The sequence below is a fragment of the Spea bombifrons genome, chromosome 5, assembly GCF_027358695.1.
Source record: "Spea bombifrons isolate aSpeBom1 chromosome 5, aSpeBom1.2.pri, whole genome shotgun sequence".
NCBI classification, from domain to species: domain Eukaryota; kingdom Metazoa; phylum Chordata; class Amphibia; order Anura; family Pelobatidae; genus Spea; species Spea bombifrons.
Window position 1 is genome coordinate 51,332,927 of NC_071091.1, and position 24,073 is coordinate 51,356,999.

At 42.5% G+C, this 24,073-nt stretch overlaps 1 protein-coding gene across 1 annotated transcript in view; it reads right to left on the bottom strand.

The window, feature by feature from the left end:
• LOC128497658 (uncharacterized) overlaps window positions 1-24,073 on the bottom strand; it is a 62,285-nt gene that overhangs the window by 9,178 nt on the left and 29,034 nt on the right. Inside the window, exons 8-11 of the mRNA XM_053467822.1 lie at window positions 21,092-21,223; window positions 20,799-20,954; window positions 19,709-19,754; window positions 19,002-19,044 (exon numbers count right to left, since the gene is read on the bottom strand). Of these exons, the coding sequence (XP_053323797.1) occupies window positions 19,002-19,044; window positions 19,709-19,754; window positions 20,799-20,954; window positions 21,092-21,223 (377 nt within the window). The remainder of the gene's footprint in view (window positions 1-19,001; window positions 19,045-19,708; window positions 19,755-20,798; window positions 20,955-21,091; window positions 21,224-24,073) is intronic.

A 24,073-nucleotide genomic window follows, 5' to 3' on the forward strand; every position in this document is an offset into this window, starting at 1 on the left:
TAGCAAAGAATTTAAATCGTTAGATGGCGAAGAAATGTATGATGAAAAGCACTCAAGATATCTGTGTAAAATTCCAATGTTTTATACGCCACAGCTCTATAATGGCGCCGAGTCGTCGGACAAGGGGTGGAGCTGCCCAGCCTGTAATGCAATGACGTCAGGAAGCCGTCGCTCTTGTCTGTACTGTGAGGCCCCCCGCCCCCCGTCTACTCCGGCTACTGTGTCGTGTCTGACATAGACACCAGTGCCATCTTGTGACGCACTTCACCAACTGTCTTCAGTGGAAAATCCCCACCAATTGCCTGCCCCGCCTTCTATGTTAAATCCGGTACAGGCATCGAGGCCATCTTTGTTAACTGACAACGCCCAAAATTCTGGCCTACCTCCAGCTCCGTTATCTTCTATGTCTATTCCCACAGTGTCATTGTACCCAGTAGTTAATCCGGATGGCACATTTGTATTACCTACCCAGATTACAGCACCCAAACATATGGTCCCAATCATGATAATGGCAAGCGGTGAGGAAACAAAGAAGGAAAATATATCTACTAGTGCTGTTATGCTTCCGGCCCAACACCAGGCTGAGGAAGGCAAAACACTAGAAAAACCTCAAACAGTACTATTTCCACCCACTCCTCCCGTAGTTACACCCCCGGTACCTACACCCAGCACTACTGTCCCGTTAATGATGATGGGCCCAGGCGACAGTCCAGAAGGGGAGGAAATAAATACGACCGAGGGCGCAACAGCTGCCCCAACCCAATCCGATGCCGACAGCAGTATGATACTTAAAAAGGGAAAAAGGTTACCTAGACCGAAACCAATAACTAAACCCCAAAGAAGAACTAAGCCCAAACACACACAGTCCCCCTTGGTGGGTTTTGACCCACCTGTTCTCCATGCTGAGGAGATGGGAGCTAGGCCTAAGCACCAACCTATTTTCACTGATGAAGAAATAGGTACTCATGACAGTCTATCAGAAGAAGAGGGCTCAGAGGAGGGGGAGGAATCCCAAAGTATTTACCAGAGCTTACCTTTTGTACGTTCTCCTATAGGCCATCGCCGTATAAGATATACTCGACAATCTGATACCGAACAGCCCTCAAGTACGTCAGCCCCTCAGCCACCATCCATGGGGAATACAAATCCCAATAATCCGTTTTTTTCTCAATTCGCTGAAATTATGTCTGCAGCTATAGTACAAGCCACCCGACTCGCCACTGAAAATGCTACTCCACGAGATGGTCTCGCTTCCACGGAGCCGCGTTCCAAGTATGTAGCATTCAATCCGCAACAACTGTATACAATCGTCAAAGATCTCCCTGAACCTGATACATATCCAATGCCATTTTATCGAAAAGTTTCACAGGCCTGGACTACCTATGGATGTACCTGGTCTGACCTTGTTAGTATTGTCCAAGCCAAAGCAGGAGACTACGCAGATCTTATTCTCAACCAAATTATACGAGACCCATCTTATCTATTTTGCGATCCCAGATCCACTGAATCAGGTCAACAGTTTATCAAGCAATTGGAAATCTGGGCGAAGGACAGATTGTCCGAACAAACAGTATCTCTACAGGATATAACTCAAGAAAAAGGAGAGTCAGTGGAGAAATATGCCTACAGAATCAAACGATATTTTCGTGATCTAGGATTCTCACTCCAAGAAGTGGCACATATTCGTATGTTGGGTCGTGCCTTTGTAGACGGCCTCCATTCTGATCTCAACAAAGTACTCACTACCTGCCGCCCGGAATGGAGGTCAATGGATCTTGAAGTCCTTATACAGGTTGCTAAAGGATTGGAGGCAGGAAACAGCAAGAAAAAGTCCGCCATCATGGCGGTAATGACCGGAGCCGACGCCACTAATGAAGCCACGGACAGACAGCGACAACCTCGTAAATGTTTTGGATGCGGAAAAGTCGGTCATCTTAAAAGAGTATGCCGTAGTCGCCATCTGTGGGCCGCTTATCAAGCCCAGAACCAAAACCAGAACCAGAACACTCTTCCTCCACCTCCTCCTCCTCAGCCATAGGAAATAGGCGAGCAAATGGAGGAGGGGGACTCTATTTGCATGGCCGTCTCCGCCCCTCCTTCCGGCCCTTCCCCTAAGATCACTCTTGATGTAGCCGGAAAACCTTGCTCATTTCTTGTTGACACTGGCGCTGCTCGTAGCGTGCTTTGTGAGACGGATGCATTACCATCCTGGCTATCTGATATACAACTCCCCTGTAGTGGGTTAGAAGGCGTGGTTCAACACAACCCACTCACACGCCCCTTACCCGTCACAAGCTCTTCAATACATCTGCCTTCATCTACTCTAGCTCAATTTGTGGTCAGTGCCACTTGCCCTTTCAATCTTCTAGGAGCGGATTTTCTCAGCAAAATCCAAGCCAATATTACCTTCACTGACAAAGGAACTGTCACTCTCAACACTGCTCTTGCCCCTGAAGAAACCTGTATGCTTATGGCAGTAGTACATGATCCTGGTGCCGAAACCTGGGATAATCTATTTAATTCTTTGAATACCATGCTAGACCATCTTCCAGCTACCCTATGGGCCTCTGGACCTATGGACATTGGACGTCTCAATGTCCCACCGGTACAAGTTGTGCTTAAGGATCCTAATGTTCTTCCATACAAGGCCCAATATCTTTTATCAGTGGCCCAACTAGATGCAATATCTATTCAAGTAGCTGCACTCCTAGAATCCGGTGCAATAATACCTACTACTTCTTCTTGCAATACTCCGCTGTATCCAGTCAAAAAGAAGCAGATAAAAGGCCAACCTCCAGTGTACAGGATGGTACAAGATTTACGCGCTGTCAACGAAGCCACGGTTCTGGATACCCCTATTGTGCCAAATCCACATACTCTTCTATCCAGTATTCCATCTACGGCATCCTGGTTCACTGTAATTGATCTTGCTAATGCCTTTTTCTCCATTCCATTACACCCTTCGTGTCAATATCTTTTTGCATTCACACATGCTGGTCGGCAATACACCTGGACGGTGATGCCACAAGGAGCTCAAAACAGCCCGTCCAGTTTCAGCAAAGCTATGTCTTCTGTGCTTTCTTCATAGCAAGACGCTCACCCGGAAGTTGAGCTCCTGCAATATGTGGATGACCTACTTCTTTGTGCTCCAGACCCATCCACGTGTCAAGAAACTACCCTGGACCTACTCTATTTTCTAGCTACAGCTGGCTGTAAGGTCTCCAAATCGAAACTACAGTTATGCCTTCAAAAAGTGATTTTTCTGGAACACTGTATTACCAAAGGCCGTAAACACCTTACAATGGCACGAAAAAAGGCCATCCTGGAGTTGGCTCCGCCAGAAACTCCACATCAGCTACAGACCTTTCTGGGTCTCATTTCATACTGTCGTCCCTGGATTCCCGACGCTTCTGTGCTAATGCAACCACTCTATGACTGTATACCTCGAGAACTACCAGCAATTTTTTATTTAACACCAGAGGCACTGGACTCATTCGACGCTCTACAACAAATGATTGCCTCATCTCCAGCTTTAGGAATTCCGAACTATTCTCTGCCGTTCCGTCTCTATGTTATGGAACGGCAAGGCCATGCCACAGGTGTTCTCACTCAGATGCACGGTGGTCGACATCGTCCCCTCGGATTCTACTCCAAACGATTGGACCCAGTTGCTCGCGCGACACCTTCCTGTGTAAGGGCTATTCACGCTGCCAGCTGTCTTCTGGACGTCACTTCAGATATTGTCCTCGGACATCCCTTGACAATTCTAGCTCCACATGACATCTCAGCTATTTTACAACAGACTCAACCCAGACATCTCACTGCTCAGCGTCATCTTCGTCTCCAAGGGAGTCTGTTGTTGCCCGACAATGTTACTATTCAACGATGCAATGTTCTCAATCCGGCTGCCCTCCTTCCACTTCCAAGGGGGGAGTATACTGATATTCCGTCTACGGATTTTATTGATCTAGCCACAGAAGAAGATCTTCAGGAACAGCTATTGTGGCATACACAGTCATCAAATGTCGATTTTCCAGATGTACCACCCGAGGACGATCCACATGATTGTCTGACCATGATGCAAGCGGAAGTCGGTTCGCCTCCGAATATACAGGATACCCCACTCTCAAACCCAGAATGGACCCTATTTGTGGACGGCTCCAGATATGCCGATGACAAGGGTCATTTCCATACGGGAATGGCGGTTACGACTGACACGACTGTACTGCCTTAGCAGATAGTGCAGCCAAGCAAGCAGCTCTCTCTCGATGAAGACTCAGTGGTCCCTTTAATGACGGTGACCAAGAAAGCACCAATGGAATTAGACTGGGATATTTTAATTCAATTACAACAACAAGCTTCAACCAAGGAACAAAATCAATGGATACAAGAAGGAGCATCCGAGGATGAGCGGGGAGCCTGGGCCAGAGGCCAATATCTTTGTTTACCCCGGACTTTATATCCTTTAGTCGCATCACTAGCTCATGGACCGACGCATCAGTCTAAAACCATTATGAAGGAGATTATCGACAAAATCTGGATCGCACCAGGAATCACCCCAATGCTAGCACGAACCACCGAATCATGTTTAATCTGTGCTCAGTGCAATACCGGAAGGACAGAACCTACACCATCCAAATGTTTACCGAATGCTCAATACCCTTTCCAACGGATTCAAATTGACCATATTCAAATGCCGATGTGTCAGACATTTCAGTATGTACTGGTAGTGGTAGATGTGTTTTCCGGATGGCCAAAAACCTATCCAGTACGAAACCAAACCGCACCCACTACCGCAAAGAAGCTTATTCAGGAACTCATTTGCCGGTTCGGCGTCCCAGAAGTCATAGAAAGTGATCAGAAACCTGCATTTACGGCAAACGTCACTCAAGAAGTGTGGAAAATCATAGGTTCACATCTTGTTTTCCATACTCCCTACAGACCGCAGAGTAACGGGAAAGTGGAAAGATTAAATGGCATAATCAAATCAAAGATATTGAAAATGACACAAGAGACTGGTCTAAATTGGGTACAGTGCCTACCCATCGTATTTTTTGCTATCAGACATACGCCAAAGGCGTCACACAAACTGACCCCACACGAAATACTTTTTGGAAGTAGCCCTAGGTTAGGACAATACTTCCCACAACAGTTGCAAATGAATTATGAAACAATGGCAAAATATGTTATTGCTTTGACTACTCAATTATCTAATATATATACCCAAGTTTTCTCTTCTATTCCAGATCCCAATATCCTCGAAGGTACTCACTCTCTATTGCCTGGAGTGGGTGGTCGTGAAGAAACACGTCCGATCTACTTTGGAACCGAGATTCGAGGGCCCTTTTCAAGTGCTACTAACGACTCCTACCTCAATAAAAGTTGAAGGGAAACCCACGTGGATACACGCATCGCATTGCAAGAGAGTCAAAGGATACGATCCTCCAATCAATGACTCCTAGAATGCATATCCTTTGCAAAAGAGTGGGCATCCCACTATTATTATTATTTATTTTCCAATATACATGGGGAAAACCAGCCCAAGCTATCAGTCACCAGGGGGGTCGGGTAGCCATTACAAGAGATGCAAAACAAGCAGGTCCTCCCATTTTTTGGTACAACTCCAGTAGCACAACAGTAGCCACATACTCATTCCAATTTTGTCACATTATAGATTGTGTTTCTAAACGCTACACCAATGTATATACCGGGGTGATGACCACCGACAATTTTGACCCCGGGTATTGTGATGTTCAAATAGGAGAATGTGTTGGGTATATATGCTATGTTGGAGGGCAATGGGGGGACGACTGCAGGTATTGGGGCTCTGTTATAACTAATTCAGGAACCAAATGGGGATATAAGCCCCCTGAAGCCCTAGCCCTTAAAGATCAATATGGTAAATCATTGCTCTCACGAATGACTCTCATATCCACCGGAACTGGTGATAACCAACGATACACCCTTACTATAGAGAATCCCCGGCCAACTGATGCTCGAAAATATATGGTTTCATGAGCGGCAAGGCCCCCTTCTATCTTAAAGATATGTACAATAGTTTAGAATGGGAAGAGCCACAAGGTAAACCATCAAACCAACCAGTTTCGAAACCACCGGAAATTCCATATGCTGTTCTGCGCGCCATTCAAAGTATGATAGCTATAGCGAATCCCACTTATGATGATACTTTAGCCATAGAAACTGGATATAATGATATTAATCTATGGCTCGAGTGGATGCAATATTCTGCTATTAAGCACAATAAGTCCAATTGCTATGTGTGTGGTAAAGCCCGTCCACATCTGGGTACAGTACCCCTACAGTTGCCCTATCAGTCACTACTATGTCTGTTGAGTCTTTATACCAATACCAGTAACAAATTCACCGAATGTGAGAAATGGAAAAGAGAATATCCTCTACTAATCGAGGCTCCCAAGCTCAACGGAGGAATTACTATATATTCTGGCACTTATATTTGTATTTCAAACACCAAAGGAACAGGCAAATTTCTTGGTAAATTCTCTAATGGTAATTGTGCTGAATACAGCAATTTGACCGGTCCCCCCACACAGAATCAAGTATATTCTCTGGGAGACATCTATTGGCTATGTGGAGATATGAAATTGCGCACCAGATTAGAAGGTAGTTGGACTAATAAATGCGCACTGACCAAAGTTATAATGCCGTTATTTATAATGTCGGAAGAGCCAGAAGCTGTTGAGGCCCAGTCTACCCTGTTCCGTAAAAAACGCAGTGTCTCAAAAGCCCCCGAAGGAAGTTTCGACCCCCATGTGTATATAGATGCAATAGGAGTTCCTAGGGGGGTCCCAGATGAGTATAAAGCCCGAGATCAAGTAGCCGCTGGTTTCGAATCCATTTTTCCCATTGTTACAATAAATAAAAATGTTGACTGGATTAACTATATCTAGCAGAGATTTGTCAACTATACCCGAGATGCACTCCAAGGACTTTCGGATCAATTGGAGGCTGCAACCCAGATGACTTTTCAGAATCGTATGGCATTAGATATGATTCTGGCAGAAAGAGGCGGGGTCTGTCGAATAATTAGAGAAACTTGTTGTACTTTCATCCCAGATAATACAGGCCCCGACGGAAAAGTGACCATGGCTATTAAAAAGTTAAATTCTCTAGGAGACGAATTAAAGCGCAACTCCGGAATCGATCATCCATGGGCCGAATGGTTTGGCTGGCTCAAAGAATGGAAACAAGCTCTGGTCCAGCTGGGAATAATTTTACTGATTATTGTGATTATTGTTGCTTTTATGCTATTCTGTGTAGTCCCTTGTCTTCAACGCCTATGCGATAAAATGTTTGCAGTAGGCGAGACTATCCCGTTAATGCTTATGTACGATGACACGATGCCAAGCTTTGCATCTTCTTATGAAACACCATCTAGTTCGATAGTTCCCCCTGACAGTAATCCCCGCCCCGTGTAGGGACATATAGATCCGAGGGACATGTCCAAGACCTGAAACCGGGATTTTATCCAATAGGGATAATTTGTCGCCACTGCAGGTGAAGAGGATGCGGGATCATGTCCGGTAGGATCTGTCAGGATTAGGGACAGTCGGCCATCGTATATTCAAGGGGGGACTGTTATGGAACCATTATATATATCAGCAAGAAATGTTTATTGCTTTAATGAATATAAGCTGGCCTCGACCAATAAAGGGTTACACCTCACGCAGATACGTGAGAGACGCAAGTAGCAGTGTATTCAGTTATCTATATTTTACTAACCGCAAGCGCCATTCTGGCTATATCTTGTTGCAGGAAAGTATCTAATATTTGTTTCTAACGGTTTTCTGCCTTTCTGCCTATTTCCGCATAGTTTCAGGATTAACCAATTAATAAGCTTTACGTAACCTGACGTCCCTTTTTGACGTCCCTATATAATCTATAATATAAACAAAATAAAGCAGAGTGATTTTGGACCTGACCCAGAGTGTGTCGTGTGTCTTATTTTTCTCTCCGTGCACGTACATTTATATTCACATAATTTGGAGCAGTTCAACAATTGAAGAAAGGCTTTATTGGAAAGCATCCAAAACAGAGTGGCCGGGCTCAAAGATAGGGCATAGGCACAGACTGACCGAAATGGGGGAAAAAAAAGCGCACTTCCAAAATGTGGCATTTTAACCTCAAACACCAGACAAACCCATACATGTGGGGTATGACTGAACTCGGGAGATGTTCCTGAACACATATTAGGGTGTTGTTTGATAGTGACGTATACCTGGAGCTATAAATTTATACCCAAAGTACAATTTGTGTGAAAAAAATACAAAAAAAATACTACCACAAAGTGTGGCAAAGGCTGGTGGTAGATTCTGATGCATGGAAAGGGTTAAATACTACCATTTTAAGTACCTTGGGGTGTCTAGTTTTCAAAAATATATGGTTTTATGAGGTAAATTGTAGTGGCCAGGCTCAAAGATAGGGCATAGGCACAGACTGACCAAAATAGGGGGAAAAAAGCGCACTTCCCAAATGTGGCCTTTTAACCCCAAACAGCAGTCAAACCCATGCATGGGTGGTATCACTGTACTCGAGAGATGTTATTGAACACATATTAGGGTGTTGTTTGATAGTGACGTATACCTGGAGCTATAAATGTATACCCAAAGTACAATTTGTGTAAAAAAAAATACCAAAAAAATACTAACACAAAGTGTGGCAAAGGCTGGTGGTAGAATCTCATGCATGGAAAGGGTTAAAATACTAGCATTTGAAATACCTTGGGGTGTCTAGTTTTCAAAAATATATGATTTGATGGGGTAAATTGCATTGGCCGGCTTCAAAGATACCCGAAATGGCACATGGGGGGAAGAATTACCAGGCTTGGAAAAAATGGTTTTGAAATAGCCAAACGCTACCTGTACTTAATGCTCCATAACGTGCAGAAAAAAGCAAAAAAAACATAAAAACATTGGGTATTTCTAAACTCAGGACAAATAGTAGAATATATTTAGTAGGTTTTTTCATTAGCTTTTTTGGATGAGTAAAAGATTTTTGGGGTAAAAGTCAGAAAATGTGGGTTTTTTTTACATTTTTCATCATATTTTATTATTTTTTTATGGGAAATTAGATAATATGATTAAAACAATGGTATCTGAAGAAAGCCCTTCTTGTCCTGAAAAAAACAACATATAATTTTATTGCAAGACAGGAGGCTCATATTTGCTTGACTTTCTTTACTGTCACCTTAGCAGCAAAGTAAAAATAGAACATTGGTAACCAATCATAAAAAAGTCCAACAGTATAAACTTGGATGCAGCCCCTCCTACTTCCTCTTTCTTTGCTGCTCACCATGAAGTCAGGTCAGCCCTATTACATTGTAATTTCTGTGTTATGCAGATATATTGCATAATTATATATATTCCGTGTTTATTGCACTCTGATTGGTATATATAGTTTTTTGTCTGTATATATTATTGTGTTTGGTCTTTTTGTACCCATTTTCTCATATTTCGTGAGGTACTTATATTTGAATATTTCCGTTATTCTCCTTCGTTTTTTCATTTTCTTATTTGCCCCTCTCCGGTTCTTATTTACCTTTTTACTTAGCTGGGAGCTTGCCCTGGCTCCTCTGCATTGTGTTTTTTCCTTGTGCGTCTGCGTCTTTACCTTTTTTCTTCCGTTATTCCGTTTTGCCGTCTTTCTTATTGCGGCCGCCATCTTCTTCATCTCGTTCTCGCGAGACTTCGGGCGCCATTTTGTTTTTTTCTCCGATACTCGGCTACGTTGCCGCACAGTTGTGATTTAGTCTTCTAACAAGCAGGTTCTTCTAACTCGTGTTCAGTGCTCGTATTAAGCTCCTGCTCCTCGTTTCAGTTACCGGAGGAGTTATTTACCCTCCGGACATTGCCTTGAGGCTACCACCTACAAAAAAAAAACAAAAAAAAAACAAAAACAAAAAAAAAAACGCTACTTTTAAAGACATCTATATTTACTACGGTGAGCCATTGTTTTCTGTGCCTGGATCTACTGCAGTGTATCCCCTAATATATGGACTCATCCTGTAACCCTTTCATTGCTGCATCACAGCATTATATTTACTTATTGCCACTTTTTATTTTGTAGTTCTGTGCTCCTTTTTTATTTATCATAAAAAATGTCTGAGGATCCTAGTCCTTCTCAGGACTTTATTTTATCCTGGTTGGAAGCTAAGTTCTCTTCCTCCATGGAGTCTATCATGGCTAAAATGGCACATACTGTTCCTGCTCCTGCTCCACTAGATCCCTCTCTACCGCAGGAAATATCTGATGGTGATTCAGAAAAATCTGAAGTATCCCATACATCAAAACGTCCCTGGAAAGGGAATAGTATAACTGCCGGCAAAGGCAAAGGTCCTGCAAAACGCCCCAAGTTGCTTCAGGACAGATCTCAATCATTAGAGCTCGAGGACGTTAATTCCGGGGGTGTTCTTCAACTCCTCGATGAATGGAAAGCGACATCTTCGGATGACTCGCAGCACTCAGATTTTCTGGCTACGTCCAGAGATCGTCACTCACAATATATACGTGAGTCGACCGTGGGTGAGCCCCAGCAGAAGTCTACTAATGAGACGTCTTTATTATGCCAAACCGCTTCTGCTGATACTCCAGTGCATGACCCTGCAGGGGTTCTTTTATTTGAGCCATCCAACATGCGCCATCCTAAGGCTACAGAATGGGCACCTCCAGAACACCTGAGTTTATACCTACAACGATGGCTACGCAAACCATTAGATAAGGAGGTGCGTAACAAATTAAGAGCAGAATGTCCTCGCCCGATCATTCCGGGAAAAGTAACGGTCACTCCTGAATTTGACCAGAATGTGGTTTCTCTCCTCTCCCAGAGGGGTCGTGACCCACGTAAAGGACTGGAACAAGGCCTGAAATCCACGCAGGATAAACTGTTGGATATAGTGGGTCCCATTACTCAAATTTTATCTTTGGCGGACCGTGCCCTTCTTCAAGATTCTATCCTAGATCCTCGACTTATCAGAGATTGGGCCCTCAGGGTCGTTTGCCTGCTAGGCAATGCAAATGTGGCTATTTCCACTGAACGAAGAAAGGCGGCACTGCTCAGAATGGATCCTCGCCTAGCGGAACTGGGCTCCAAAGAGTTGGGCTCTTCTGCCAATGGACTCTTATTTGGCGATACTTTCGTGAAAGAATTAAACAGATATGTTTCTGTCATGACATCATGGACAAAAGCCAAGTCTTCCATGCGCAAGGTCTTCAACCCAGACACCCGTTTTTCCGCCAGGGCTGGACGACAGAGGGGCCGTGTCTCCAGCCGCTTCACGCCCACAGGCTCCAGGAATTTCCAGCAACAAAATACCTCTTTCTACAGAGGATCATACCGTCCACGTGCTTCCTACACCCGTGGTGGCTACAGAGGGAGAGGTTCTACACCATCTTCCAGAGGCCGCTTCAATTCCGGTAAGTACTGTGTCTCATCATCATGCTTCTCTCCCACAGGTAGCAGGCAGAATATCCCGTTCCTACCATTATTGGCAGGAGATCACATCGGATCCTTGGGTTCTTCATACGGTAAGGGGTTATCTAATAGATTTTGTTTCTCCTCCCCTAAAAGATCAGCCTCCTGCTCCGGTTTTCAGACCCACTTCTGCTTCCGACCTCATAGACAACGAGTTATCGTTGCTGCTAGACAAAGGGGCCATAGAACGAGTCTTCGGTCCTCCCGTTTTTGTCAGCTCAATTTTTCTGGTCAAGAAACGCACAGGCGATTTCCGCCCGGTTATCAACTTACGGGCTCTCAACAAGTTCGTGGCCTACCATCATTTCAAGATGGAGGGCATTCATCTATTGAGAGACCTCATGAAAAAAGACGACTGGTTCACTCGTCTCGATCTGAAGGACGCATATCTGTCGGTCCCCATTCATCCTCATCACCGCCAATTCCTTCAGTTCCATTGGAATCATCAATTATGGCAATTCAATTGCCTTCCTTTCGGCCTCAGTTCAGCCCCTTGGTGCTTTACCAAGCTCCTCAAGCCAGTAATGGCTTTCTTCAGATCCAGGGGCATAAGGTCCATAATCTATTTAGACGATATCCTCCTGTTTTCCCAACATCCAGGACTTCTCCAATCCCAAACCTCATTTGTCATAGAGACTTTTCATCTCTTGGGTTTCCTGGTCAACATGCAGAAATCAGAGTTGATTCTGACTCAAAAAATTTGTTTCCTGGGATTCGACATCGATTCCGTGTCCGCTCTTCTTTGCCTTCCAACATCCAAGATCGCCAACATCAAGAAGGAGATTTGCGCTCTTTTGCGCATCGATTTTTGCCCCTTACGGAGACTTTCTCGTATGGTGGGCCTCCTCTCTTCTTCGATCCAAGCGATCTTCCCAGGTCCTTTGTACTACAGAGCGCTCCAACGACTGAAAGCATCCTACCTCAGACGGATACCATCTTACGACCAACCGGTTCATCTCACTACAGAGGTACGTCAAGAACTCCAGTGGTGGCTGTTCCACATGCAAGCCTGGAACGGCCGGGCGATTTTCGGCGCTCAACCGGATTTCGTTCTAGAATCCGACGCCAGCATGCTAGGTTGGGGAGCGAGATCATTCACGGAGGCCACGGGAGGTCGATGGTCTCGAGAGGAGAGTACTTTACACATAAATCATCTAGAACTGATCGCAGGATCCTTCGCCATTCGCAGTCTGGCAAAAGACCGCTCGGACTGCTGTCTTCTCTTACGTATGGACAATTTTTCAGCAGTCCGCTACATAAATCGTTTGGGAGGAACTCGTTCCAAAGGTCTGACGGAGATTACGAAACAAATTTATCAATTTTGTTTCGAAAGAAACATATCCCTGTTGGCAGAATATGTTCCGGGAGTGGAGAACCAAACCGCAGATTGGTTTTCCAGGAATTGGCGAGATGCCAGCGATTGGATGCTCCACAGAAGTGTCTTTCGTTCCCTCGATTCCCTCAGAGGTCCTCTTACTCTGGATCTATTTGCATCCCGCATAAACCATCAGACTCCAAATTTTTTCAGTTGGCTTCCAGATCCGGAGGCTCTAGCTACGGATGCTTTCTTACAAATTTGGCCACCATCGGGAGCTTATGCTTTCCCTCCTTTTTCTCTCATTCCCAGAGTCATCCAACACCTCCTCAGGACGCGAATATCTCTCGTCCTAGTGACTCCATTGTGGCGCTCCCAGCCTTGGTTTCCAGCTCTTCTGGAAATGTCGATCCAGGATCCTCTAGCTCTCCCTCTTTTCCCATCTCTTCTCAGGGGACCAGAAGGTCAATCCCATCCTCTGATTATCGAAGGCCGTCTCTCCTTGGTTGCTTGGACGATTTCCGGGGATTTCACCCTGTCCAGGGATTATCGCAGGACGCTAGAGACTTGCTCAGAGACTCTTGGGCTCCGGGTACACACCAGGCTTATAGAGCCGCATGGAAGTCCTGGTCTGCTTGGTGTGTGGGACGACAGACTGATCCCCATTCTGCCCCTGTAGCTTTCATATTAAATTTTTTGGCAGACATGTTTTCTTCTGGTAAATCTTATAGTTCTATTAATTTGTCCCGTTCGGCCATTTCCAGTGGTCATGTCGGATCCAAGGAAGGTCCCATTGGAAAGGATCCTTTAGTTTGTCGTCTTCTCAGAGGTATTCGTTTACGACGACCTCCGACTGCTAAATACGATTCCTTCTGGGATGTTTCCATTCTCCTTGATTTTTTGCGTCAATGGCCCGATAATGATTCTTTGACTTTACGTCAATTATCGGCAAAACTAACCTTGTTACTTTGTTTACTCTCTTTTCGTCGTGTGTCAGATGTTAGGGCTTTGGAGGTTGGAGCAATTTCCTTTTCTCCTGAAGGAGTCATTTTTTCTATTCGTAGACGTACGAAAACTTCTTCGACTTCTATTTCTTATCCTTACCTCTCCGAGGATCCCAAACTTTGTATCGCTAGATGTCTTCAGACTTACCTTGCTGTTACTCGTCCTCTGCGTCCAGTTTCAGCTTCTCAACTTTTAATTTCTTATTCTAATCCTTTTCTTCCGGTTTCTTCTCCTACTTTGGCGAGATGGATTCGTTGGCTTCTCACGCTAGCGGGTATTGATCTTCATTTTGGGGCTCATTCTGTCCGAGGTGCAGCGGCCTCGGGTGCTTTCTTCGCTGGAGCTTCTCTCTCCGACATTCTCCACACAGCTGATTGGTCACGCGCATCCACTTTTCGGTCCTTTTATTTTCGGCCCTTATCTTCGGCTGTATTGCCTTTATTGGCCCGACGTTAAAAAAGCAAATATGAGCCTCCTGTCTTGCAATAAAATTACACAATTATTCTAGACTCGATGACCGAATAATTGGAATTTTAATAAAGACAGGAGGCGAATATTTCCCTCCCTCCCACCCTTTTTTCTTTAGTGTTCTTATATATATTTTGCCTGTATTATTGCCTATTGGTGAAATGTTTATACTTTCGCTATATCTATATATATACATATATATTTTATTTTTCTTGGTGTATTGATTATTTTATGCTTATAGCATTCAGATGCTGTCACGTGTCTCTCTTCTTTTTCAGTCTAAACCTTTGTGTGGGATCTCCTGGTTCCAGTTTTACCTGATGTCCAGGGCTTCAATTTGATGCTCCGATCAAGTTTCTTCAGATGGTTCTTAATTGTTTCGTCTTCCGTTCCATGGTTCGCAGATTGCAGAAAGAGGAAGTAGGAGGGGCTGCATCCAAGTTTATACTGTTGGACTTTTTTATGATTGGTTACCAATGTTCTATTTTTACTTTGTTGCTAAGGTGACAGTAAAGAAAGTCAAGCAAATATTCGCCTCCTGTCTTTATTAAAATTCCAATTATTCGGTCATCGAGTCTAGAATAATTGTGTAATTTGTGTGGGTTCACTAAATGAGTGAAGAGAAAATTACATCTAAACACGAACACCGCAAAAGTGTTAAAACAGCCTCGGTCCCAATGGTACAAAAGGTAAAACACAGCCTGGTCCTTAAGGGGTTAATCTTCACTGCCCCCAGGATTTAGATTCCCCTCAGTTTGCCCCCCTTTACCTCTAACTGCACCTTAAGTTAACCTTATTAAATTAACCCTCAGTTCTCAGCATTAAATTAATCCTGAAGAGAAGACCTCATTAACCATAACTGCCCCTAAATTAACCCTAAACATCCCATTAACCATAACTGCCCCTAAATTAACCCTAAACACCCCATTAACTATAACTGCCCCTAACTTTCAGCAGCCCAAATATTAATTTTATACTCAGATAAGTTCTTGAGCCATGTGTCCCTCCCTGCAGTCACTGCCAATTGGCCCCGCCCCTTTCTTTCTCCCTGTCCCTCCTTGCAGCCAATTGGCAGTGACTGCAGGGGGGGCTGGAAGAAGGAAATGGGCGGGCCAATCGGCAGTGACTGCAGGGGGGGACTGGTAAGTGACTGCTTCTGTGAGTCACACTGAAACGGATTATAAAATGAAGGGTATTTTTCAGAGGTATTTTTTATAATTGATAAAAATCGATTCAACTAATCGATAATGAAATTCGTTGGCAACGATTTTCATTATCGATTAGTGGTTGCAGCCCTATTCATAAGGCAACATTTTTTTCATATATAGAGCCAATGGGAAAACGTATATTAAATTGTCCTGATTTGGAAACTTCCCTAGATTTTCATTTATTTTGTACAATACAGGCCAAATATTACAAGTTGCACATCACATTTTCCAAACCTTTTCTCTTAAATTGAGCATGTTCTTAAAATTAGAACACATATATCAAAATCACCCTACATAAATGAATACATTTCTGAAAAGAAGACAGCCCTGGGTATTTTACTAGAGTAATTTTGACACTTTTCAAGAAGCAATTTTATCTTCAACCTCTTTCAAAGTTTGTGATAACTTATTTTCTTGTATTTTTGGACAAACATTGCATGCTTCTTTTCTTGCCCAGAAACTAGGCAACTGCAGAAAAAAAAAAAACTTTGTACAGCAGGATCCTCCTAGTATAGTGCCCCAACAAATTTAATTTAGCCCATATTACTATTTTATTAAGAGGTAGCCAAAGTTTATTTTTATGTATATTTCTATTTTAGGTAACTGGGGAAGGCTTAGGGGATTTTTAAAATTGCCGATAGGGCTCCCCAGCACAGCTATCAAGGGGTTCCCCTGTGCAGAAGAGGGTTCCCTTCTACAACGGTCAGTCCCTATGTGGAGCACCCTGATCGATGTCTGCAGCTCTACGACTGTGGCTGAAGACCTGACCTTGGTCTCTACAGACCCTGCGAGTACCTGCCGCATCATGTGGATTACCTGGCAACGTCAGCGTTTATGTTGTGGAAGAAAAAGCTAGAACTGCTGTCCAAGTCTCCAGTTAAAACCCTTCATAATCTAGGTGACATTGTTCCTTCTGGGTTTCAATCCTACCCGATTGCACCTTCAGTATCTTCATTTACAGTAACAAGTCAACTTACCCCCCACCCCAAGTTGTTGTAGCCCAAGGCTCAGCTCTAGGACATCTTCTGTTGTCACTTTACACTACATTCCTTGGCAAACTAATTTTGTACTTTGGATTGTCGTATGGATTTCTGTACAATTTCTAAAACTCAATCTCACTAGAATAAAACATTTTAGCTTCTCTTCCTGCAACGCTAAAGTTTCTTCCTTGAGTATAACAAGGTTCCAAAGTCACCCCACCTTCTCTGCCAACCGCTTCCATGTCCAAGTCTCCTGTCCCACACCTCCCCTTCTAATACTGCATCTTCTTGTTCTTCAGTCTTCTTCCTGTGTCTTCTTTCGTCGTCCGGCATATGGGAGGGGGAGGAGCCAGAGTGGTTTATGGGAGGGTGGCTCCCATACACCACTCTGCCTCTCTCCCGACTCCCTGGTGTTTTGTGAACCTCCGTTGCTGACAGGCACTTTCACTGCAGCTTCATAGAAGTCACAGCGTAAGTGAAGGTGAGTAACTGAGGCTGTCTGTGTGATGCAGACCACCACCAGCTGACAGAGAGGATGATCCTCTGCAGGAGACCTCGATTCTCTGTCAGCCGGTGGGGGTCTGCACGATGTGCACAGACAGCCTCCGTTACTGCCCTTCACTTACGCTGAGGCTTCTATGAAGCTGCAGTGAAAGTGCCTGTCAGCAATGGAGGTTCACAAAACACCAGGGAGTCAGGAGAGAGGCAGAGCAGTGTATGGGAGGGGGGAGGAGTCAGAGGGGTGTATGGGAGGGGGGAGAGAGACGGAAGTGAGAGACCGGCCGACAGTGAGGGGAATCCAGGTCCCCTGCAGCGTTGCGGGGGATCTGGATTCTAGTGTTATAATCCGATCTCTGTTTGAGGTCGGATTATATAAGGAGAGGAGTTTTTCAGAGCATTTGCTCTGACAAAAACCTCTTTTATAATCGATAAAAATCGATTCAACTAATCGATAATGAAAATTGTTGTCAACGATTTTAATTATCGATTTTATCGATTAGTTGTTTCAGCCCTAATGCACTATACAACCCACTCCATAACAGCCAATTAATGTTCCTTTTTTGAGGGAGGGGAAATAAAAGGGATTTTTAATTTATTAACTATCATGGGTGATGAGGAGAGAGGCAGGGTGTAGAAACACACATTTATAAACATTGTGTCTGTTCTTTTACAAATCAATGCATGTTAGTTGCTTTAACAGCGATCACATGTCCCAAAACACGGGTGATTGTCTGTAGGCCAATCGCTCAGGTCGCTGAGGAGTACAACACATTCGTCCCTCCCAGTTATCCCGACCTGCATTGCGTCACGGGAGTGAATTTTTTGAGATGACGTACCAGGTACGTCCATGGTCCTCTAAGGATACTTTCTCATGGCATACTCGGTACGTCACTGGTCTCAAGTTTTTGGTCACTGGTATCTAACGTTCAACCGACAGGATAACTCCTACGTTAATGCATATGATAGCTGCCTGGTCACTAAGTAAATTGTTAAGAACTTACAAAGTAATTCTATGAGTCTGCTACATTTTATTTTACTGGCATGTCAACCTCATTATTCTTTAATAATAAAACACTATTAAAATTATGTGGATACACTAAACCCTACTATACCCAATTCTACACAGGTTACAAGCAGCATGCAACTTCTTGTCTTATTAAACCAAAAACCGAATACAGTTAACAGCTTGCAAAGAGGTGCAGCCATACTTTATTTTCTGGAGTTTCATCTTGCACATGCAAAGGAGGACTCATGGGGAGTAGCAGTAGTCAGGAAGGAACACGTGATTAGTTGCCAATTTTTTTTGCTAGCATACATTTAATTAAATGCTGTTTCAGTGACTTCAATGTTAGTTCTACTAAGCATGTGCAAGAAAAGTTTACATACTAATGCTAGTTTAAGCAGCCAGGAGGAGGAGGAAAGGTAGGGGTCTCAGTCTCCAATAACTAAAGAATTAACTCCAGCAAGCATTTACAATACAATGGATATCGTTAGATGCTTAGTAAGATTGATTATCATGCCAAAGACTCATCTCATCAGAACACACTCTAACATGTCAGATGTCCAAATAGGGGATGGAGAGTGGCCACCGGCCGCCTTACTTGCGAGGGAGCATGTGGAAGCTGCAAAGATCTTTGCGGCAAAAGAACACAGAGCTCCATTGCTTTGTCACCTCCCTGGCCCAGCCAGTGGCTCAAAGGATGTCCTCAACCAACACATTCTCCTCGCTGCCTGCAAAAGCAGTGCTGTGGGCAGTTACCCGGGACAGCGGGACTATCCCACAAAAACAGGGATTATTGGGAAGTATTATTGGGAACAGCGAGAGGCTAGTCAACCTGAGTGGACAACACAAACATTTTCATGTGCAATAACCTGTTCTTCAATTACAGTACTCTAACACAAACATTTAATCAATATGTGATTAAACTGAATGGAGAATCTGCATTGATTTACACTATTTTATGAAATATTGGTTTAAATTAAAATTCAGTATTCTAAAAATATACTGTGTCTTACCCCATGATTTCTTTGTTCAGATTCACAATTAGTTGCTTTCCCCCTGTGGAAATGAAAAAATACGCACAGTATACATGGGCCCAGAACCAATACTGAAACAGAATTATCCTATTAAAATGATCTTGGGTTACACTGCATCAGATTCAAACTTGCCCCACACTGTCGCATGCTTCCCATGGAGCTTTCTAGAACTCCTCCTGCAGTTTTTAAATGTTGTATGTAAAGCAGTACACTTTATGTAGTGCACATTCTGTACATTGTTCATATGGTTTATTCAATACTTGTGATTGCATGATCAAAGGTTCAAATAGGAGTAAAAGTGAGGTTGGATATTTTGAGATACACGAAGCCTTCTCACCAAATGAAATTCATAACATGGAAATGTTTTTTCCATAGGTTTGCTTATACTGTTAAAATATTCCACATATTAGAAACATTTGAAAGGTTGCTCCATATACTACATACTAATTTTTAACAATCGCTGCTGTTTCAGTAATTTGAGATAATTATTCATTTCAACAACTGCTGTGCCATTATCAATAAAGATCAACTTTAATCAAATGGTTAAATGGACTTTAACATCACAAATATTCTATCATATATAGAGAGAGAATGGAGTCTTGATAGAATGTCCAACACCAATCTATATATAACCGCCCCATAACTGCCTCTGCATTATCAGAGGTTTGATGTGAAATATCCTTTACCGGTCGCTTTCTTTCTGGTAACATTTTTCTTTAGTATTTCTTGTCTCTAAAAATAAAGAAGAAAATGTTTTCATTGATCTGTTGAACAGGAATCCAATTATGAAAAAAAATAGAAAACACTATTATCTACAATTAAAAAAAAAATTGTAATATTCTTGGAGTAATTAGACAACTTGTACTGTACATGCCCAATGCAGAGTCTCCAGTTTCCCAAGGTCAAAGTCCTGGTTTATACACTACCCAGTGAGATATGGGTCAGCTCAATGGTTTCATCTTGCTTTATCAAGAACGCATCTTGAAATGCTTATTTAACCTTTGCTCCAGAGAAAAACGTTCATCATGCACAGTTGTTTTCTTCTTATAGGGTGGATGCGCATTTTGTTTAGTGAAAGATTTGAGTGTTTCATTTGCTAGTATCATAATTTCTTGCACAATAACATTACCAAGCATTTCAATTAAGTTAGATTTTTGTGGCTTATGTGCCTCATTTTGTGCATCAACCAATAAATTTAAAATAAATTAAAAAAACACCTTTGATGCACAGAATGAAGCCTTGGGACTTCTGCAATATTAGATTTTACTTATATATCTGCCTTTTACATATAATGAAAACTACTAACCATTATAGGCAAACAGGTGTTGAACAGCTAAAACATGACACTTAAAAATGTTCTAACAACAAAGTATGCAGTTTTGTGGCATTTACCTGCAGCAGACCTTGATGACACCGAGGAGGACATGGAGCAAGCAGCAATAGGACTTGTGCTTGAGTGTTTTTTTCCCATTCTGCTTTGATGTTGGCTGTCTGCGAGTAAATTTAAGTATATTATTAGTCCCTAGCTACCTGGAGCTGTTTCCTTTATTCTCCAATAATAAATTCAACACTACCAAGTTCAATGAACAGCATCATAGTATTATAATGTTCATTATATATTTATGTGCTTGGGACAGACTGAACAGAGTACTGAGTTTGAGCTTGTCACACTTGTAAAGATAGGAACAATTTTGTATGCTTTTTTTGGGGTGGGGGGTATAACAGGAAAAAGAACAGGATAAACATTAAAAAAAAATACAGTACTGCAATAAATACTTTTAGTAAGTTTACCAGAAGTGGATATAATTGCATCACATATAGAAGTCGTTGTGAATACATCTTTCTCTAAATCACATTTTCCAACTGTATCACTGTTCAGATCTGTCCTTTGTTTCTTTTTTGGTGGCTCATCTTCTTTGCCAGTTACATTTCCTAAAATTTAGGATATTTTATCAAAAGATGATTAGTATGAAGTGGATACAGCTACATCTTAAGTCAAGCTATTAATCTATTCAAAACATAAGTACCACGCCTAATGGGAATTTTAGTTGGGCTTCTGCAGTATTTACCTTTTGTAGGTTTAGTTGAAGTAGCCATTGATTTTTGGCATGTAGTATTAGCCATTGGTGGTTTCTTGCCTGCTTTATAACTTTTTAAACAATTTGCATTTTCTAACTTTTTCTTTGGTCCGATCTCATTACCTATTTTTGAAGAAAGCAAATCAAACAAATATGTAACACATTAATTTTGTACAACATAATTATTCATTGCCTCAGAAACAAAATAACTACTTGAGAATCATTCAGGAGTGAAACTAAATGAAATTCGGAGTCTTTTTGAGGGGAGTTGTCAGTTTTCCACAAGTCCCAGTCCTTTAACCCCTTAAGGACCGGGCTCATTTTTCGTTTTGTACCCTGTGGGACCGAGGCTGTTTTGACGCTTTTGCGGTACTTGTGTTCAGCTGTAATTTTCTCCTCACCCATTTAGTGTACCCACATAAGTTATATATTGTTTTTTTTTCAGGACAATATGGGCTTTCTTCAGATACCATTATTTTGATCGTATCATCTTATTTACTATAAAAAAAAAATAAAAAAAACATTGTGAAAATTTGAAAAAAACACATTTTATGACTTTTATTTGAAAAATCTTTTACTCACCTAAAAAAGCAAGTAAAAAAACTAGCTAAATAGATTCTACTACTTGTCCTGAGTTTAGAAATACCCAATGTTTTTATGTTTTTTTGCAAGTTATAGGGCAATAAGTACAAGCAGCGTTTTATGATTTCCAAATCTTTTTTAACAAATCTGGTCAGTCTGCCTCCATCTCCTCTTTGGAACATCTTTGAAGCCGGTTAACTCAATTTAACCCATTCAAACCATATATTTTTGAAAACTAGACACCCCAGGGTATTCCAAATGCGGTTATTTTAACCCTTTCCATGCACCAATTATACAACTACACTTTGTCAAACTTTGTAATAGTAATTTTTTTCACACAAATTGTACTTTAGTTATAGATATACAGGTTCTGGTATAGGTCACTGTCAAACAACACCCCAATGTGTGTTCAGGAACATCTCCTGAGTGCAGTGATACCCGACATGCATGTCGTTTGTCGTTGTTTGAGATTTAAAATGCCACATTTGGGAAGTGCGCTTTTTTTTCTCCATTTTAGAAAGTCTGTACCTATGCCCTATCTTTGAGCTCGGCCACTCCAATTTACCCCATCAGCCATTTTTTTTTATATTAGACACCCCTTGGGTATTTGAAGTGCTTTTATTTTAACTCTTTGTTGAGATTTTAGAGAAATTTTAGCACTTGCTCAAAATAATAAACTTTATTTTTATTTTATTTTTTTAATACTTTTTTTATATTTTTTTTTTTACACATTTTGCTGGTACTGGATGGTTCATCTAGTAACATCATTGCATTATTATTTTTAAATGTTAGCACCTTTTCTTTTCCATTTTTTTATTTTTTGAATATTTTACTAATCACATTGTGATTAGAAAGCTGGGCTCCATTGACTTGCATGGTTGAATGCAGTACCTGTATTCAACCTGCAAGTGGAGCCAGAGTTCTCTAGAGGGTCTGGAGACCTTCTAGCGAACTTTTAAAACTTGATTGTTTTTTTTTACAGGGCGGCCGCCATCTTGCTGATGGCGAAGAACACCGTTAGCTGCGGCTGTGAGCGGTCACAGCCCATCCAGAGGTAAGTGTTTGGTGTCGCTGGATGCCTCCTGATCGAGGCATTCCAGCGACACCATTTAAACGCTTTTAAAACGGGCGTCCGCCGCCATACAATGTATGGCGGCTGTTGACGCCCCGGGGAGGGGACAGACATGGCCCCTGATGCCGATCTCGGCCTTGCTGAATGCCTCGACATCGAGGCATTACAGTAACGCCGTTTAAGCGAAGAAAGTGATCGTTGATCACTTTCTAAGCTTATTTAATTTTTTGACGAACCGTCCTGAACCGGCAAAGGTCATTAAGGGGTTAAGAATAGAGGTGAAAAAAGTCACCCCAGTCAGGTTTGGGCACCCTTCTTACACTGTCATATCTTATCAGGTTTGAGACAACAAATACCAGTGATTCTAGACAATCTTTCAGCACAAAATTTTGAGAAGAAGAAGCCAATCAGTAGCACAACTTTATACAGCGATCAGCCATAACATTATGACCACTGACAGGTGAAGTGAATAACACGGATAATCTTATCATGGCACCTGTCAGTGGGTGGGATGTATTAGGCAGCAAGTGAACATTTCATCCTCAAAGTTGGTATGTTAGAAGCAGGAAAAATGGGCAAGCGTAAGGATCTGTGCGACTTTGATGAGGGCTGAATTGTGACGACTTGACGACTGGGACAAAGCATCTCCAAAACTGCAGCTCTTGCAGGTTGTTCCTGGTCTGCAGTGGTCAGTACCAAAAGTGGTCCAAGGAAGAAGTGGTTAACCGTTGACAGGGTCATGGGTGGCCAAGGCTCATTGATGCACGCGTGAGGCCAAGGCTGGCCTGTGTGCTCAAATTCAATTGACAAGCTACTGTAGCTCAAATTGCTGAAAAAAAACGGTTCAGGAATGGTTTGAGGAACAAGTTCAAGTAAATTTGTCCTCCAAATTCCTCAGATCTCAATCCAATCCAGCATCTGTGCTGGACAAACAAGTCCAGTTGTTGGAGGTCCTACCTCACAACGTACAGGACTTAAAGAATTTGCTGCTAATAATTTGGTGTCAGATATCACAGAACACCGTCAGCGGTCTAGTGGAGTCCATGCCTCAACATCCCAAGGTGGAAAAGGGAGACTTACAAAATATTAGGCAGATGTTCATAACGTTATGGCTGATTGGTGTGTGTATACTTATATACACACACACACACACACACACACACACACACACACAGTGGGGCAAAAAAGTATTTAGTCAGCCACCAATTGTGAAAGTTCTCCCACTTAAAAAGATGAGAGAGGCCTGTAATTTTCACCATAGGTACACTTCAACTATGAGAGACAGAAGGGGGGAAAGAATACAGGAAATCACATTGTAG